General features: G+C 42.0%; 4 protein-coding genes across 4 annotated transcripts; 3 read left to right on the plus strand and 1 right to left on the minus strand.

The window, feature by feature from the left end:
- Positions 1 to 4,872: 4,872 nt before the first annotated feature.
- C922_03204 (hypothetical protein) lies at positions 4,873 to 9,115 on the plus strand (the record flags this gene model as incomplete). Its single annotated transcript, XM_008818796.1, has 2 exons — positions 4,873 to 8,786; positions 8,980 to 9,115. 2 exons carry the CDS (start codon positions 4,873 to 4,875, stop codon positions 9,113 to 9,115), a joined length of 4,050 nt encoding a protein of 1,349 aa, XP_008817018.1.
- Positions 9,116 to 10,690: 1,575 nt separating this feature from the next.
- C922_03205 (hypothetical protein) lies at positions 10,691 to 11,825 on the plus strand (the record flags this gene model as incomplete). Its single annotated transcript, XM_008818797.1, has 3 exons — positions 10,691 to 11,292; positions 11,478 to 11,595; positions 11,724 to 11,825. 3 exons carry the CDS (start codon positions 10,691 to 10,693, stop codon positions 11,823 to 11,825), a joined length of 822 nt encoding a protein of 273 aa, XP_008817019.1.
- A 1,163-nt stretch (positions 11,826 to 12,988) lies between these two features.
- Positions 12,989 to 13,840, plus strand: C922_03206 (hypothetical protein; the record flags this gene model as incomplete). Its single annotated transcript, XM_008818798.1, has 1 exon — positions 12,989 to 13,840. One exon carries the CDS (start codon positions 12,989 to 12,991, stop codon positions 13,838 to 13,840), a length of 852 nt encoding a protein of 283 aa, XP_008817020.1.
- Positions 13,841 to 14,805: 965 nt separating this feature from the next.
- Positions 14,806 to 17,923, minus strand: C922_03207 (elongation factor G; the record flags this gene model as incomplete). The annotated part of the gene is made up of 4 exons (XM_008818799.1): positions 14,806 to 14,885; positions 15,017 to 15,109; positions 15,285 to 15,372; positions 15,515 to 17,923. The coding sequence occupies 4 exons, from the start codon at positions 17,921 to 17,923 to the stop codon at positions 14,806 to 14,808; spliced, it is 2,670 nt and encodes an 889-aa protein (XP_008817021.1).
- Between the last annotated feature and the right edge of the window lie 199 nt (positions 17,924 to 18,122).

The raw sequence follows: 18,122 nt of genomic DNA on the forward strand, positions 1-18,122 counted from the left end.
ATGAGTTAAAATAAGAAGCGCAAGGAGATGAAAAAAGAAGAAAAAAAAGAAAAAAGGCAAAAAAGCAAAAAAGCAAAAAAGCAAAAGGGCAAGAAAGCAAAAAGGGAAGAAAGCAAAAAGGCAAAAAAAGAAAAAAGGAAAAAAGAAAAAATTTCCTTAAATTTTCCTCAAGTTTCCTAAACACGCGAACTCAAACAAAATAAGACATTTACTCAAATGGCAAAATAAACACACGTGGATGCATTTCCGTCCTGCATTTATCTAAATGTGTAAAAATCCACTTAAAACACAACTCATATTTTTCTCTGCCCATCTCCTTTTACTATTATGTGTAAAGCACTTTGATAAAATCATTCAATATGTATACCTCACTTTTTTTTCCTTTTTTCTGTTCTTTTTTATTTGCATCTTCTTTTCGACTACGTCATGGGGAGTCTGCTGCTGTATGTACTACTACTGTGATAAAAAAAAAAAAAAAAAAAAGCCACTTCAATTTTTTTTTTTTTTCTCAATTGCACAAAGTGAATAACGATAAAGAGTTTAAAATAATGCATGGCGGATTATCCTATTGAATAATACCGTTGTTCTTCTCTTTTTGTGCAATTTTTTTTTTCTTTTTTTTACTTTCTTCTTGCCCTTTTAGGTATTATCAACGGGGGACAAACACATGCATGCATATTTCATGCAAGCATATGGCTACAAACAAACTCGCAGATATACATACAGGGGCACACGCGCGTGAACAAGAACACTTGTACGCACCTGCGTGCGGACGAATGTATGTCTTAGGCAAAGGTACGACGAGGTACTACTCGCGCACATGGATACATTGGTGATCCAAAAATGCAGTCACACAGTTGCCGAGGCCTAGTGTAACTAATAACGTTAAATTCTATGGACGTTCAAATATTCTTTCCACAAAAAATGAGAGAAAGACACTCATTTATTTTACACCGACATAGTGTGAATTCGTTAGAATAAAAGAGAAAATAAAAAAAATATGAATAAATGAAGAAAGAAAGAAAAACGTGGAAAGAAAAGGCTGGAAACGCAAAAATGAATCAAAAAAATTCTTTTAATAAAAAAAAAATAAAAACAAAATCTAGGTTTATTTAGCGTTGTTGCGCATTCATACGAGGGAAAAGGCGTATCACGCTGGGGGGGGAAATTACAAGTTCGTTTTTCGCTCTTTTATTGTTGTTTAAAAAAGGGAAAAAATCCCCACACGAGCTCTGTCTATGCGGTTGTTGCTAAGAAGACGGTTGCTCACGCGGCAGCTGCCCACACAGAGCTTGCATGTGCACACGAAGCATACACGCCCCTCACACACCCATTCATGCATGAAACAATTCTGCAGCTTAAATGGCTTCCCTATTGAGGTCAGATGAACACTGCAAATGCGTAATGCTACGAATCTTTTGTAAATGGCAATCTTTCCCCACCTCAGGTAAACAAAGCTCGCTCGTTCCTGTGTGCGTTCTCGCTTTTATTTTTTTATTTTTTCTTTTTTGATTTATCACAATAATACAAATAATTTTACAAAAAAAATGCATACGCCTATGCGTACAGGTATATTTGCATGTTTATGTAAACGCGCACATGTACACATATCTTTAAACAAACACAAGTGGCGCCATTGACCGCGGTTTTAAAGTGAAGCCGTGGGAATCAGCATGGCTTGGTTTTTACGAAAAAAAGGTATATCACAGGAGTGGGCGGGGAAAAATGAGAAGGCAAAATGGGAAGGCAAAGTAGGGAAATGTAAAATCGTACTTGCACAAACGAAGGTGTACAAAAATGAACATGCGCAAATGTAGAAACACAAAGAAAGCGCAAAAGGGGAAAAAAAAGGGGAAAATATATAGTATATAATATATAATACAAAATATAAATTATAAAACGTAAAACGTGAAAGGTGAAACGTAAAAAGATAAAATGATAACTGTCATGACTTACTTCCAGCAATGTGCATTCTGGTATGCCCATACCCATAGACCTTACGTAAAATTATGCAAAGAAGAAAGGAAAGAAAAAACATCTTCATCCTACAAGATAAACTTCACAAAATTAACCAAAAATATATGATAACTCCTTTAACAACAAACAAAAAAAAAGAAAAAAAAAAAAAAAACCTCACATTGGGGTAGCTCGTGAAAACCCTAATGGCTTGGCTGCTTTGTGTGTAAACAAACCTCTACATACGTAAGCATTTTTGTGTTTGAAAAAGAAAAAAAAAAAAGCCCAGTGTTCATACACCTTTATGTGATGTTATGTTACGCTGCCGTCTGCTGCGCTGCAGTACACTACGCCTTTTTCGCGCTTCCCCTTTTTTATTCTTTCACTTTTTTCATTTTTCGCATTTTTCCCTTTTTTCACCGTTTTTTCCTTTTTTTTTTCTCCACCCAATGACGTTACAGGCCAACTCTGCGACGGTTCACCGCAAACGTTTTCAATTACACATATGTAAACGAGTTTATGGCCATCTCCACACACATCTGCTATGCGCTTTTTACCTTTATGTAGAAAAATTCGCGAAACGTAACCTCCTCAATGGCATACAAATGAACAAATTTAAGTAGTGAAAAGATGAGCTAATGGGGGTCTGGGCAAAATGGAAAAACTTTGGAATGACTGTACCAAAAAAAAAAAAACATAAAAAATAAAACTCAACTTTAACCATGTTAAGCACCAAATGGGAAAGCGCAATAACGGGCCACAAACGATTCAGCCATTGGAAGAGGCAAATTAAAAAAAAAACGCTCACAACGAAACTGGCACAAGCAGACATACGTGCATTGCACTAATTCGTTAAAACAGCGCTAAGGCCGGGGTCATATTACGCGGACTTAAAGACGCATAGCGGGTATACACGCTCGCACGCTTATTCGTTCGTATAGGAAAACTGCAAAAAGAGCAAACAACTCAGATTTGTTGTACACTTATCGCCGCGGTCATGTGACACATTGTCTGTGGAACATTAAAAGGATCACCCTCGTCGCTGTGCGCACAAATGCAAAGGGGCGAAAAAGTAAAATGCTCAACTGGAGAAGTACCGAAACTGGTTTTTCCACCTACATGTCGCCGCATTGTGGAGGTGAACTTCAAACGGGCTTTTGTCCCCTTGTTTTTTTTTTTTCTTTTTTCTTGTTCTTACCTTTCCTCATCTTTTTCATCTCCTCATACGCTACCCAGGGCTGACAAAAATTTACCTTTTCCCAAAAGGCATACGCGAAAGAAGAGAATAAGCAGAATACGCATCATGGGGAATGTTCCCAAAGGGGGAAAATATTTATTGATCAGAGGTGACATTCCTCTGTCCCCCTTTCAGCACTCATGCGCGTCCAATGTTGGCAGGAAGAGACACATAAGTGTTCCTACTCCGATTTTTGTGCAAACAATTTTTCATCCCCGATTCGAGTAGGGAATGTCTGACGAACGGAAGACCGCGATCCCTGGTAAGGACATTGCCTCTTGTGCGAATTGCCACAATAACCTAAGCGGAATAAACTCATTTTAATTGTGCCCCGTGGTGGAGCATGCAAAGTGAAAAATACTAGTATGCCGCAGGTTTGTGCAGAGGCGTAAGCGTAAGTACCACCCAAGGTGTCGTTGCATTATCAGCAACAAATTAATACCATCCGTGTTACACATTGGTGTTGCTCTTTCGTTCCGTTTCTCCAAAGTCTGTACGAGTTAACGTGGATAGGGACATAGCGGAGAAAGTAAAAAGGTGTACATATGTATACCTTTCACCCACGTGTGTTTCAGTTATAAAAAAAAAAAAAAAGGTTCTTATTTCCTCTCACAAAAGGGTTCATACAAAGGAAATGCAAAATGACGTTTGGGTGGTCGAATAGTCCAGCCATATTCTGTTCGGAATTTTTTTTATATTACCTTCTATGGGAAAAATATAAGTAATAGCGTCCCCCTGAGGAGGCGCTTCTATAATGTGTTTAAAACATATAAGCCTCTAATTCTCCCATCTTCTCCTTTTGGAGACTTTTCTATTATACATGGCTACAAAATGGAAGGAACATAAAATTGGCGCATGAATTGGAGCGTCATGTGGAAACATCAAACTGGGTAACATAAGCGGCGGAAACCAAAAAAAGGAAAAAATTTCAACCATTTTCCCGCCAACTTTGCATTAATTTGCACTCAAATATAATATGCGTGGAGACATACTGGCCATTCGGGCAGTAAGCGCAATATAGTAACACTATAAATCGACGCGTATACATATATGTACATTCTCAGCATACGGCGAGGGGCACCATACCGTAAAATAAAAAATGAAACCTGGGGAATTGAGGTCAAGGGAAGGATAGGGAAAAATAACCCTTTTTTTTTTTTGATATGCTTATAAAAAAGCCATGTTGTTTTGCATATAGAGACAATCTTCTGTGCGTAAAGCAGTATTTTCCCCTTTTTTATCCTCATTTTTTTATTCCATTCTGTTAGCCCCATTTTTTTATCCCTTTTTCCCCAAGTTGCTATTAAAAAAAATACGAACAATAGCAAAACTACACTGTAGTCAATCTGCCTCTTATTTTGCGAAAGATAAAAAGGTTGACCCACAGCTCATATCATATTCGCTTCTTTCATTTTTTCTCCTTTCCCAGTATAGTAAGGGCGGATAGAACGGGAAAATATTCTTCCCCATAAAGTATACGTATGTTCTCTGAAAGGCTCAGAAATTTACCCATTTATTGATAGAGATTTAACTCTTTCCCCCCACCACACTCAACATTTGGGTGCACAAATTATGTATCCGTAGAATAGCTTAACCATACGCACAAACAGTATGCCCCATTGCCCAGAAGCTGTAGCCTCCCACAAAAGTCCCAAAGTTTGAATCTCGACGATATAATTATGTCCGGAGGTAACATCGATGACCTATTTAACGTGTTTGAGGAAAACGACATAGTAGATAATATTTCCACAAAAGATGAAGCGGGAGAAAGGGGGGATGGCGAAGTCCCGGCGGACAACCGTCCCCAGGGTGAAGTGAACGAAGAGACACTGGGTAAGATGCGTATTGAGAAGGGTGCAGTGGAAGGAGAGAACAACTCCGGTGGGGTAAACGAAAGGGGTATCCACCCAGGCCAGGGTGATGCAGGGCGAGCCGGACAAGGTCACACCAAAGGGGAAGCGGAATTGAATGCGCAGCCGCGGGGCGCACCCTCCTCCCCCGTGGCGACCCCACAAATCAACGTCGAAAACCTCATTTCATGGAAAAAGAGGGATCAGAAGGTGCAAAGCCGAATCAAGGAGGAAATATACAACGACGTACAAAACGTCGACGCCACGACGAGAAATGCAAGCAGCAAAGTGAGAAAGTTGAACGAAGAGCAAAACGGAAGAAACAGAAGAAAGGGCGAAAAACACACCGACGAAAGTGGACCGGTAGAAGAAACACTAATCGAAAATAGCAAAACGATAAACAATGACGATGTGCTCGTCTTGGAGGAGTTCCGCAGTGACGTCAATTGTATTCACAAGTGCATCCGCCCAAGGAGCTACGTCCACAACAAGCTCAGTCAGACTCTCACCCCAGCCAGGACGTACAAATTTGAATTAGACACCTTCCAGAAGAAATCTATTGAATGTTTGGAGCGAAACGAAAGCGTCCTCGTGTCAGCACACACATCCGCCGGAAAAACGGTCATCGCAGAGTACGCCATCGCTCTAGGGTTAAGGGATAAGCAAAGAGTTATCTACACGAGCCCTATAAAAGCGTTAAGTAATCAAAAGTACAGAGACCTGAGCGAAGAATTTAAAGACGTCGGATTGATCACAGGAGACATTTCCATAAATCCTGATGCTTCCATCATCGTCATGACGACCGAAATTCTGAGATCGATGTTGTACAGAGGCTCCTCCCTAACAAAAGAAGTAAAGTGGGTAATTTTTGACGAAATCCATTACATGCGAGACAGAGATAGAGGAGTCATTTGGGAAGAAACCATCATTTTATTACCACTCATGGTGCGCTTTATTTTCCTAAGTGCCACCATCCCAAATGGGATTCAGTTCGCAGAATGGGTAAGCAGCATCAAAAGCCAAGCTTGTCACATCGTATACACCGATTATCGACCCACCCCCCTGCAACATTATATATACCCAACATCTAGCGAAAGCGTTTTTCTCATTTGTGATGAAAATAAAGATTTTAAAAAAAATAATTTTATCAAAGCAGTCAATGCTATCAAGGAAAAAATGAACACATCAGAAGATAACCAGCACCAGAATGGTAATAGTAAGCATAACAAACGGGCAAGAAAAAATGTTTATGACATTGAAAAAATTGTGCAAATGTGCCACTCTCGTAATTACACCCCTCTCATCATTTTTGCATTTTCCAAAAAGGAGTGCGAAATAAATGCAACTACTATGCATAAAGTGGACCTAACGGACGACACAGAGAAGGAAGTCATAAAAGAGTTGTACGAAAACGCCATTCAAATTTTAGCTGATGATGATAGAGCTTTACCGCAGGTCCAGTTTATTCTTCCTCTCCTCTTAAGAGGCATAGGAATCCATCATGGTGGCCTACTACCAATCATTAAAGAAATAATAGAAATTATGTTTCAAGAATCCCTGCTGAAAGTTTTATTCAGTACAGAAACTTTCTCCATGGGAATTAACATGCCAGCCAAAACGGTCGTTTTTACCTCCTTGAAAAAATTCGATGGAGTAGAAAAACGATTAATAACATCGGGGGAGTATATTCAAATGGCTGGAAGAGCTGGAAGACGTGGTTTGGACGACAGAGGAATCGTTATCATTATGTTAGACAGCCCACTACACTGGAGAGAGGCAGAAAAGTTATTCGTCGGGGAAGCAAACAGACTACTCAGTCAGTTCCACCTGGGGTACAATATGATTTTAAATCTACTCAGAATAGAAGGAATTACTCCAGAGTTTATGATCGAGAGATCCTTCATTCAGTACCAAATGAAGAAAAACCTCTTCCAAAAAATTATGGCCAAAAAAAGAATTGAAGAAAAAATTAAAGAAATTTTTAACCGACTCACTAGTGTCTACCTGGATAAGGATGACCAGGAGATCAGCAAAGAAAATCTCTTGAAGAAAATTATGGATCATAATTATGAGTGCACCTCTGGGCGGGGGGGAGAAATGGTTGCGACTGAATTGGGGCACACCCTACATGGCGGCCAAGATGGCAACGCGAAAGGAGGTGTACCCCCAGGGGTGGAAGCAGAAATAGGTATTGACGCGAAGGAGGGCATTGATCAGAAGAATGCCACCGACGCCGAAAACACCGTCGCCGGGCTCAACGATGAAAACTTCATCATCAACGATCAGCTCAAAAAGTACAACACGGTGTTTTCCTGCATTTCCAATTACTACATTTTAAGAAACAAACTGATCGAGTTAGGCGAAACGTACAGGTCTATACTGACGGCCAGGAAGAACATCACCCCCTACTTGGCCATGGGGAGACTGCTCTACCTGGTGGAGGACGACTTGAGATGGGGTTGGGGCATATGCGTTCAGGGAAAAATTGTGGAGCGAGCGAACGGGATTCGCAGCACCGGTTGCAACAACGCCGTCAGGAGCGGAAACGCGGCAAATTCAGCAAATTTAGGAAATTCAACAACCGCCGCCAACCCCGCTGATGGCGACGTGCTGCTCGTGGACTGCCTAGTGCCCTACAGCCAAAACAGGAAAAGGAAACTGTCCCAGAGTGACGACGAAGAGGAACAAGAGGAAGAAGAAGCTCAGAAGGAATTCACACCAGCCACCGACAGAATGAAGGCCAAATGGAAACTCATCACCTTTCACATCAAGTGTATCTATCAAATTTCAGCTGTCGTCTTAAACCTAGACAAACCATTTGACAAAAAAAATGACGAGCAAATTATGAGCGCCAAAATGAAGTATAACACCATGGTGACCTGCCTCAGGGGAGAAAAAAACATCCCAGTCATTAACCCCCACCAGATGGAAATCAAAGATGAAGTCTTTCGCAAGGTCGTAAAAAATATTAACTATCACGAACATATGTTAAGTAGAAATAGATTAATCAGAAGTCGAAACCTCCACAAGTATTACGAATTGTACAATATGTATGTCGCTCTGCAGTTCGAGAAGAACCTTTTAGAGGCCAACATAGAAAAGTGCCGATTCATAGTCTTAAAGAAGGAACTCAAAAATATGCTCGTGCTTCTGCAAGGTCTGAATTATATCGAAATTTCGCACAACTTGGAAGGGGAAGGTGCGCAGCAGGGGACACGCCCCCAGGAAGTCAAGGGGGAAGAAGTCAACATGGAGAAGATCCAACCGGAGGAGGTTAAAGCAGAGCATCAAACCCACCAGAACGGACGCAGCATCGGAGGGGGCTTATCCTCGAGCGAAGAAAAAAGCTACGTCGTGACCATGAAAGGACAAATCGCCAGTGCCGTCCTCAGTGTGGACGAATTAGTCATTTCTGAGTTATTCTTCTCCAACTTTTTTAGTAAGTACAACTACGACTACATATGTGCCTTCCTCTCCTGCTTTGTCTATGACGAATCCACAAACAAAGAAATCGCCATTAACGACCCAGTTCTTGTGGAAGGCTACGAACAGATAATTAAAACCGCCACGCACGTTTCGAATAAAATGAACGAATGTGGAATGAACATAAATTTGAAGGACTACCTGGACAAGTTTAAGTCCGCCATCATGCCCATCGTCTTGCAGTGGGTGCGCGGCTACTCCTTCATGGAAATTCTCACCGACTCGCAGATATACGAGGGGTCCATCATACGGACGCTCAGGTGAGTCGTGTCCGCGAGGCAGCACCGGGCTTACCCACAAAAATGTACACAAAAAAGTACACATTAATGTGCACATAAATGTGCCTATAAAAGGGCATACAAAAGTGCCTATATTTTTGCCTACATCTTTGCGCCAAATTATTCGTCCATGCCCCTTCCCCATTTATTTTCCCCCACCTCCAAACTTGCTCAGGCGCCTGGATGAACTGCTCAGACAAATGATCTGCGCCTTCAGAGGAATCAACAACGACAGCATGTGCGAAATTTTGACAGAGGCGACCAAAAAGCTGCGACGCGGTATCCCCTTCTCCCCCTCTTTGTACCTATAACTTAGCAATTTGTTTTCCCCCCCGCGTGCCAAACCGCTCGGGATAATTCTCTAGCATATATACATGTACACATATTCGCTTCTGTGAACTTTCTTCCTTCTTTTTTTTTTTTTTTTTTACGTTTTTCGAAGTGGAATTATACACCCAAAAAATGTACACACAACAATGCGGCAAATTCGTCGCGCTATGCCCATTGCTGTGCTTTTCTCCCCCTTTTTGCCTTTAAAAAATGTGACTCCACTGTTTGCTTGTTTCGTTTCACCATCACCAAACCCACTTTGTTCGTCTTCCCCCGTGCAGCTATTCGCGTTCCATATGTTGTGCATAGTAAAACGTAAACCACAGACAATATGTTGCCCTCCCGCGATAATTGGGGGAAGAACAGGAAGGAAAGAAAAAAAAACGCGCTAGCGCATAATGCCTCTGTATATCTATATCTGCAGTGATAAACCGAACAGGTTGCCCCTAACTGGGCCACAAAACAGCGTGCATTATCCCCCTGGCAACACATTTCGTCTGCGCATTGGTGGTGACCTCCAATTTTCCATCTCCAAAAATGTGTATATTTATTCATATGTACACATTTATGCAGCGCCGCGAGGCGCAAAGATCCTCCTCCCCCCTTGACCATTTCGTGGCAGCAAAAAATGGCCTCACAGCTTCAACGTTAAGAATAACACAACCCGCAGCTGCAGTTTTGAAATGCAAAGAGACGGCAGTTCTGCTCTAATCTTCAAAACAGAAAAAGGAGACGCCTCCTACGCCAAGGGAAATCCAACGGTGCCTACAGAATGGCAACCAGCGTGCCACTTGTACGTACAAAGTGATACATTCATGTGCCTTTTAAATCATCTCAATAATTTTCAGGGACGCGAAATTGGAATAGGTCCCACTTTTAAAATGACCACTTAAGGAGAATTTCCTTTCCTTGTTTTCTATCTGTCGCTTAAATTTTTATGCATTGTTCATTGCCCCCCAACCCCACCAGTTCTGCGTTAGACCTGCTTTCGTCAAGGGGAACAGTGACAACCGCAGAAGCGACGTGCGCAGTCACGTTTTCCCCATGATGCATTTATACATACGCTTGCGTGCATATTGATAAGAGCAATTTGCCGCTTCTTAATCAGCACTTGCGAAAAAGAGTATTTTTTTTTTTTTTTTTTTAATTTTAAAGGATTATTCAGTGTCACCTTTTTCGATGGGCATATACTCCCAAGGAATCCTTTTCCGCTCCACCGCCTTGCTGAAAGGTAGATCCAAATTTTGAAAGAGCGACAAGAGGGAAAAAAAACCTCTCTGCTGACCATTTCTTTTTTTTTTTTTCTTGGATTTCCCGTACTTCACCAACAACAACGCCGCGCATTCAATTGGCAGACCGACCAAATGGTCATCCATAGGTAGGGACGCACGCATGACATAAAGGGGGCATCTCTACATAGGGTGATCATAACCGTTCAATACGCATGTAAGTCTCCCTCCTGTTCACTTTCCCCCCACACAGACCTGTGAGACGTGCTAATCTAAACTGCACACCTAACTAAGAAACGACGGAAAAAACCGAACAGTCCTCCCAATATGGCAGACGACATCCTCCAGTGCGTTCACAAAGAGTTTAAATACGTCCTGATAAGTAGCGACATAAATGACCAAATCAAAGAGCTAACCTTCAGTGGGAGCGAGAGGAAGTTCCAAAGCGTTCTGGCGTCTTACTTTAGGAGAATCATTTTTGACGAGAAGGGAAAAAATGAGCTGAAGGAGTCGATAAAGGAGAAGCTTAAAGTGAGTAAAGAAAATGATGATGGAACAAATGGACCAACTGGAGGAGAGCAAAATGGAGGAAAACAAAACGGAGAACAGACAGGAGGGGAACTAAACGCCAGCGCAATAACCCCAGACCTAATCAACAACGCAGTGGAATCATCTCAGACGTATCAAATAATCCCGTTGACCATTCCCACGGAGAAAACAAATTTCTTTGCTGTCAACTGCTACATTGATGACATTGGACGTATAAAAAAGTTACCCTACAACAGTAGAGCGTCCAGAATCTGTAGTACAGAGATTTATGGAGATGCCTTCCTGTCAAAGACGTACGATAATGAGGATTTCCGGAGGTGCGATTTTACCATTTCGGAATATGAGCAGTTTTTGCAGAATCCCCCCAAGGCAGAAAATAGGTACTCAGCGAGGGACACGCTGTATGTGCAAATAGGCAGCCCTTTTTCTTCCCTTTCTCTTAAGAAGAACATCAAAACAGCTGCTTCCATTCGTGCTCGATAGCACACCATTTTGTGCGATTTTTACCCACGCGCTGCTGATCATTCACTGCCTTCTCTCTGCTCACTTCCCCTCCCCTTCCAAGGTGGGACCAGGCGCAAGCGATGCAAGACCTGTTGAAACAAATGAAGACCCAGAAGCAGGAAAGCACCACCGTCAGCGCGCCGACTGAGCGCCCGAATGTGTGCGAACATTGCTATACGGTACTGGAGAGGATACATGCTCTCTTAAAAAAAAACGCCAAAGAATGGGAAACAGTTAGAGTCCCCTTAACAATGACCAAACTGTGTACACCCGTCCCCTCATTCCCCCTTCCCCTTCTTCTCTGCAGGAAAAGAACCTCAAGAGATGCGGAAAGTGCAAGAAGGTTTACTACTGCTCGATAGAGTGCCAACGAAAGGACTTTGTTTTTCACAAAAGAATTTGCTTATGAGGAGACTTCTCACCACCACCACCAGCCGTCCACTAGAATGTCGTTGAGGAGAGACCACCTTTTTTTTTGGAACCCTGTGGAAGCTTTTTAAGATCTATCTATTTTTTCTTTTTTTTTTGTTTTTTAAATTGGCTAACACATTCCTTCTTATGTTTAACTCGTCGCGAGTTCTCCTGCGCGAGAGGTATGTAATTGGAATGAAACAAAAGAAGTATGCCTGCCCGAGTAAACCTATGCTCGTATGCATGATCAGGGGCACCGTCTGTGTTGTTACACGTTTAACCTTCTTAATTTTTCAAGCCCCCCGGCTTCGCCTCTTTACTTTGCAATTCGAATGTACCACTTTTGCAAAAAAGAAGGGGAAAAAAAAAATATATATATAAACTTTTTAAACGAAACCACGATGCATAATTAAATGACAAAGCAACCATTTGAGAGCACCCTGTGTGGACGCGTTGTTCCGCCTCCTCGTTCTCTACATTTGCACAATTAGGAAGCAATGATGAGCCATTTTAGCGCCCCCATGCGCATAGAACAGATTTACTCACCCCAAGTTGCTCCTCTTTTTTCTCTAAATTTTAATTTTATCCTTCCCCCTTCGAATTTACTGCAATGGGGGCACGATTATCGGTGTGTCTTCAGCATCCAGTGCTGCATGCTCCTATTCTTCACCCCTACTTGGAACGAAATGCCACCTGCACCCACCAACTGCATTGCAACCCTCGCCTCAAAGGATAAACAAAACCATGTAGGGTAAAAAAAAAAGTAAATACACCCTGTTTACAACCCACCCTGCGGAAAAAAAGGTTCCTAATGGAGTAACCAAAATTTGTCCGGCATAACAAAAAAAAAAAAATAAATTTTTCTAAACGGCTGTATGCCCCATACGTAAAAGAAAGAACACATGTGTTCAACCCACTGGAGGGGTAATAACAGAAGGCATAGAAAAAAAAGAAAAAAAAACACTTGGTCCAGGCAGACCGTGTTGTTCAGTGCATTCCCCATCGTAACAGTATTCCCAGTACAACCTTCGGATAAACGTCTCTACTCGCCGAACATTTAAATAGCCAATCCTCCAAACTAAAACCATGCGGACGAATCTCCCATGTAACATCCTTCTCGCATGGTCGGCGCTCTCCCTTACAGTGACCCTCTGTAAGAAAATGCTCTTCGTGGATCTACTCAACGGATTGAACATAAATTACAAAAGGAGGGTACCCATATGTAAAAGACCAACGAGAAGTACAGAATATGTCTCAAATCAGCCTCTGCATGCGAACCCGAACGTAGAACAAACCTCTTCAAAAAATGCGGAGGCATCCATCATAACCGACGACCACGAGAGAGATGAAAACATTTTGCAACAATACATTTATACCCTATCCCACTTGACCATCTTCGATGTGGATAGGGATAAAAGTACGCCCCTAAATATTTCCCTACTTTTAAAGGCCTGCCTAGCATCCCACAATTACATCAAAAATGTAGAGATCTTCACCTCCGACGTGAAGAACAAAGAAATTTGCTCCTTCATTTACGAAAGCAGAAACGACTTTGATACCTTCTTCAAGATGCATGTAATGAAGTACGTAGACTTTTTTGGAAATACACAAATCATGGAAACGCTAAAATCGTACATTGATAATGAGGAGGTCTACCAGCGCGAATTAGAAATATTTAACCAAATCGAAGGAGACACTAAAGTGAGGAAAGATTTACTAGAAGACATACTATTTGAATGCACACGGCTGAACAAAATCATTCAATACTCCCTTGCAATTAACAACTTTGATTTATTTTCCCCCACAGTCTTGCTAAAAGTATTTACGTACTTTAAAAATTATGGGATATATTACTACATATTTGTGAATAACATTAAGAGGATTAAATATTATTACGAAACGAAGGGGCTAGGGGGGGAAGAGAAAAGGAAGATAGAAAAAATTGTCGACCATTATTTGCTCACTTTGGATCGGTTTAATGATATGTATAAGGCTAACCATGCGATACCATGATTGATCATTTGGTGGTAAGGGGGGTTACGCGAAATAGCCTCCACGGGGAGGAAGAGGGATTGGGAGACAATGCGTGAGAAGGACTCCAATAAAGTGTTTTTCACACCATTTCGTACCACACATTTGGTGAAAAGAATTACCTACGTATATTATGCACCGGTGGGGAGTGACCCACTCCCTTATCTTACCCTTTACCAAAGGGTGAAACGGGTTACCACCCCCACACGGGAGCGTCTCGTCCTGTGAGGCACCTTGCCAACAGGGCATAGCATACCGACCGGAAAAGCGCTCCCACAAAATTTACACAACCGAACTTTCTGTTTAGCGCTCCATGTTGCAAATCCAATCTGCGCAATGCGCACATGGAATAGTTCCCTCCTTCGTATTTCCACCAAAAGGGGGGTCTCCAGGAGTGTCCGAACTGGGGAAACAAAATCGCAATGAAATAACCACTCTGAACAGATCCTACGTTATGCTAAAAGGATCAAAATCGACTCCTTTTTTTTACGCGCAATTTTTCCCAATTTCGTCCCAGCGTGTGCCCATCAAATTGGCCTAAAACGTAACACTGCTAAAAAAGATAAAACGAATGAACGTTTACTTTCAAACTGGAGGGGAAAACACATTCTTCGTTCCCACTTTGTGTAATGAATGGAGAAAAAAAGGAAGCCAGGCAAAAAGACAAAACGCAAAAAGCTGAAAACAACGGAAAAATATTTGTCAACAAGAAAAAAAAAAAAATATGAACTGTTCATATTTTTTTTCGAAATAACTTCAAAAAAAAAAAAAAAGAAAAAAAGCCAAAATTTAAAATGAAGAATGTTTCGTTTGTCAAATTAAAAATTAAGGAGCGATCAGGTTACATCACTTCGCTAGTTCGGCATCGCGGCAATTGTCCACGTCACCATTTCGCCTTCTCACCGCTTCGCCTCTTCACCACATCGCCTCTTCACCACTTCACCGCCTCATTCCTTCTTCTGCAAAATTTGCTCCTGAATGTACTGCGGCACCAGGGTATACTTGTGAAGCGTCATGGTGTAATTTCCTGCGGGGCGAAAAAAAAAAAATTACAGCACCGAATGATACACCATTTCATCTAGCGCAGAGAATACTACTACCAATTTGTTTCCATTCAAACGCGAGACACGAAAACGTTTTAAATGCAAAAGTTGTAACCTCGCCCCTTTGTTATTTTCCGCAAGTCGCTAACGTAGGATAGGATGGAAGCCATGGGTGCTCTCGCAACTATTTCCTTGGTGTATTCGTCGCCTGATTTGGGTGTGAACAAAAGGGGGTAGTAAAGTGTGTGCAGCGCATGTGTGCGAAAGGGTATGCTCAAAGGGACGTGCATGTAGTCAATTTTACCCTCACCATGATGCACGAACTTAGCTTACGCCACCCAATGCGAAGCAATGTCGCGCCCTTGTCGCTTGCCAATTCTTACTTTCATCGATGTGATGTATTTTGCCCCTCTTTTTAACCAAGTCGCTGATGACGTCTCCCAGGTACTCAGTGGGCACCGACACGTTGAGCTGCGAAAGGGGAAAAGGGACGCACGCACATGTGGATGGCGTTGCGTTGTAGTTGTGCATACGTCGGCCACTCCGATGCGTGTTGCGCATAAGTCGACCGCCTCGCCAATTCGCCGCTTCACCACTTCACCGCCCGCCTTACGTTCATCATCGGCTCCAGCAGCCGAACGGACGTCTTCCGCGCAGCCTCCCGAATGGCGATTCCCGCAGCTAATTTGAACGCATGTTCGTTGCTATCCACGGGATGGAACGACCCGTCCACGATCCTCACGATAATATTTATGAGTGGCGAGTTTGAGAGAACGCCCAAGTTGCACTGCTCCCGTATCCCCGTATAAATCGCGTCGAAGTATGCCGAAGGAATGGCTCCACAGGTTATTTCGTTTTTTATAATAATATTATTGTTCACTTCCGAAGTGTCAATGTTCATGCTGTTTCGGTGTGAATCCTGTTCATCGCTTCGATCTTCCACATTTTTGGAGTTCTGCTGGTCGTTTCCGCTGTCTCCTTCTTCTTCCTCCTCCCCGTAGCTGTACATAGGCTCGATCTTAATGTGGACGTCCCCATACTGCCCCCGTCCGCCTGACTGCTTGATGTACTTTCCCCTGGCCTCTACATTTTCAACGAAGGTTTCCTTGTAGGAAATCTGTGGCTGTCCATAAATGATTGGGATATTAAAATCCTTCTCAATTTTGTTAATAATAATTTGCAAGTGCAGTTCCCCCACTCCACTGATTAGCAAATCTTTTGTGTCCGGATTGATGTGATAAAAGAAGGAGTGGTCCTCCTTCTTGATCTTCATCAAAGCGTTAATTAACTTTTCGTATTCATTTTTATTTTTATTGTAAATATAAAAACTGATAATCGGAGGAATTTCTTTAATTTTTTTTAATTCCGCCCTCAAGAAAGTGCTGCTTAACGTGTCGCCAATTTGTGTGTCCTTCAACCCGACCAGCCCGACAATGTCCCCTGCTCGCGCAGATTCCAATTCGTACTTTTCGCTGGAATGAATGAAAAATATTTTCGAAATTTTTTCACTCCTCTTCGTTCTGTTGTTGTAGAGGTATTCTCCCCTATTTATTTGTCCTTCGTAAATGCGGACGTAATTTATATTTCCGAGATGCTGGTCATTCATAATTTTGTAAATCAGTGCGACTACTTTTCTCTTGAAATCCTTTATGTTCACGTGATTTAGTTCTTCCGATATGTTATCATTCGCTTTCGCGACAGTGCAAGTTTCCTCCTGCTGGGGTGTACCCTTATCTGAAGAGCTTTCATCACCCGACGGAGGTTCTTCCCTTGTACTCGGAGTGGATTGTTGCTTTACTCCCACGGAGGGAACCTGAATGGGATATATCCTCTCCCCCCGCTTATTAACATCATGTTTGAATATAACCTGATTTTTATAATTCTGAACTGAATCAATTGGAGAAGGCAAATACTTCACGACGGAGTCTAGCAGCATGTGGACATTCTTGTTTTTCAAAGCAGAGCCGCACATGACTACGTTGTACTTTTCCTCCACGACCAGCTTCCGAATATACTGTTCCACCTCTTCCACCTGGATAGGCTTATCGTTTAAGTAATTGTCCATAAAGGAGTTAAACTTCTCAGCGATCTGCTCAAACAGCAAGTTTTTATATTTTAAAAATGTATCATAATGCCACTTAGGAATACTTTTGTATACAAAATCATGCGCATTCTTGTACACAATCATTTTCTCCTTTAAAATGTCAATTGTGCTAATAAAGTTGGTCATTTCAAAAACGGGGACAAACAGAATTAGGATCTTTTTATTTAACTTTCTTTTTATTTCTTCTATGCAAGACTCGAAATTCGCTCCAACTTTGTCCAACTTGTTGAGGAATATAATTCGGCTAATGTTATACCTGTTGGCTTGTTTCCAGACAGTCTCTGATTGGGATTCTACCCCTTCGCTACTATCGAAAACAACCACCCCTCCGTCAAGAACCCGTAAACTCTTCTCCACCTCTGCTGTGAAATCTACATGGCCTGGAGTATCAATAATGTTGATTCGATAATCTCCTAAATTTTTTTCACTTCCATTCCAGTAGCAAGTAGTAACGGCAGCATTGATTGTTATTCCTTTTTCTCTTTCTATGTCTAAATAATCCATGGTAGACATACCCTCGTGTACTTCCCCTATCTTCTTAATAACATTCGTATAGTAAAGTATTCTCTCCGTCGTCGTCGTTTTTCCTGCATCTATGTGTGCAATTATTCCTATGTTCCGATATTTTTCTAGCTCTACATTTTTGTTCGCGCAGACGTTGCTTATCATAAGGCGAAAGGTGTTTACTTTGTTTTCCTTTCGCTTTGGGATCCTAAAGATTGATTTTCTAGCGTGATCTCCACTCATCAAAAAGGAATGTTCAGCCGGTTTACACCAACGTTGGATCACTCCTCCATCCCTTCTGCGCCACCTACTCAAGGCACTAACCACGATGTCGGAGTTCCCCTTCACAAATAAGGACAAAAGGACAAGCACTGCCAAAGCGTCCTGTCCTTTCCAGAAAAATAATTTAAACATTTCCGTTTTTGCTGCCTTTCATTTTTTTCTTTTCTTTTTTTTCATTGCTCTCGCGTCTGCCATGCGCGTGTGGTCTGTTCCCGCTTGCCGCTTCACTCTAAGGACTGCCACAAAATCGGCGTCGTGAAATGATGTACGAAAAAGCAACTCTCCCAAAATGTATCTGCTTTTTCCTATCACACTGATGCCACTCCTGTGC

This window comes from Plasmodium inui (assembly GCF_000524495.1).
Source record: "Plasmodium inui San Antonio 1 unplaced genomic scaffold supercont1.13, whole genome shotgun sequence".
Classification (NCBI taxonomy): domain Eukaryota; phylum Apicomplexa; class Aconoidasida; order Haemosporida; family Plasmodiidae; genus Plasmodium; species Plasmodium inui.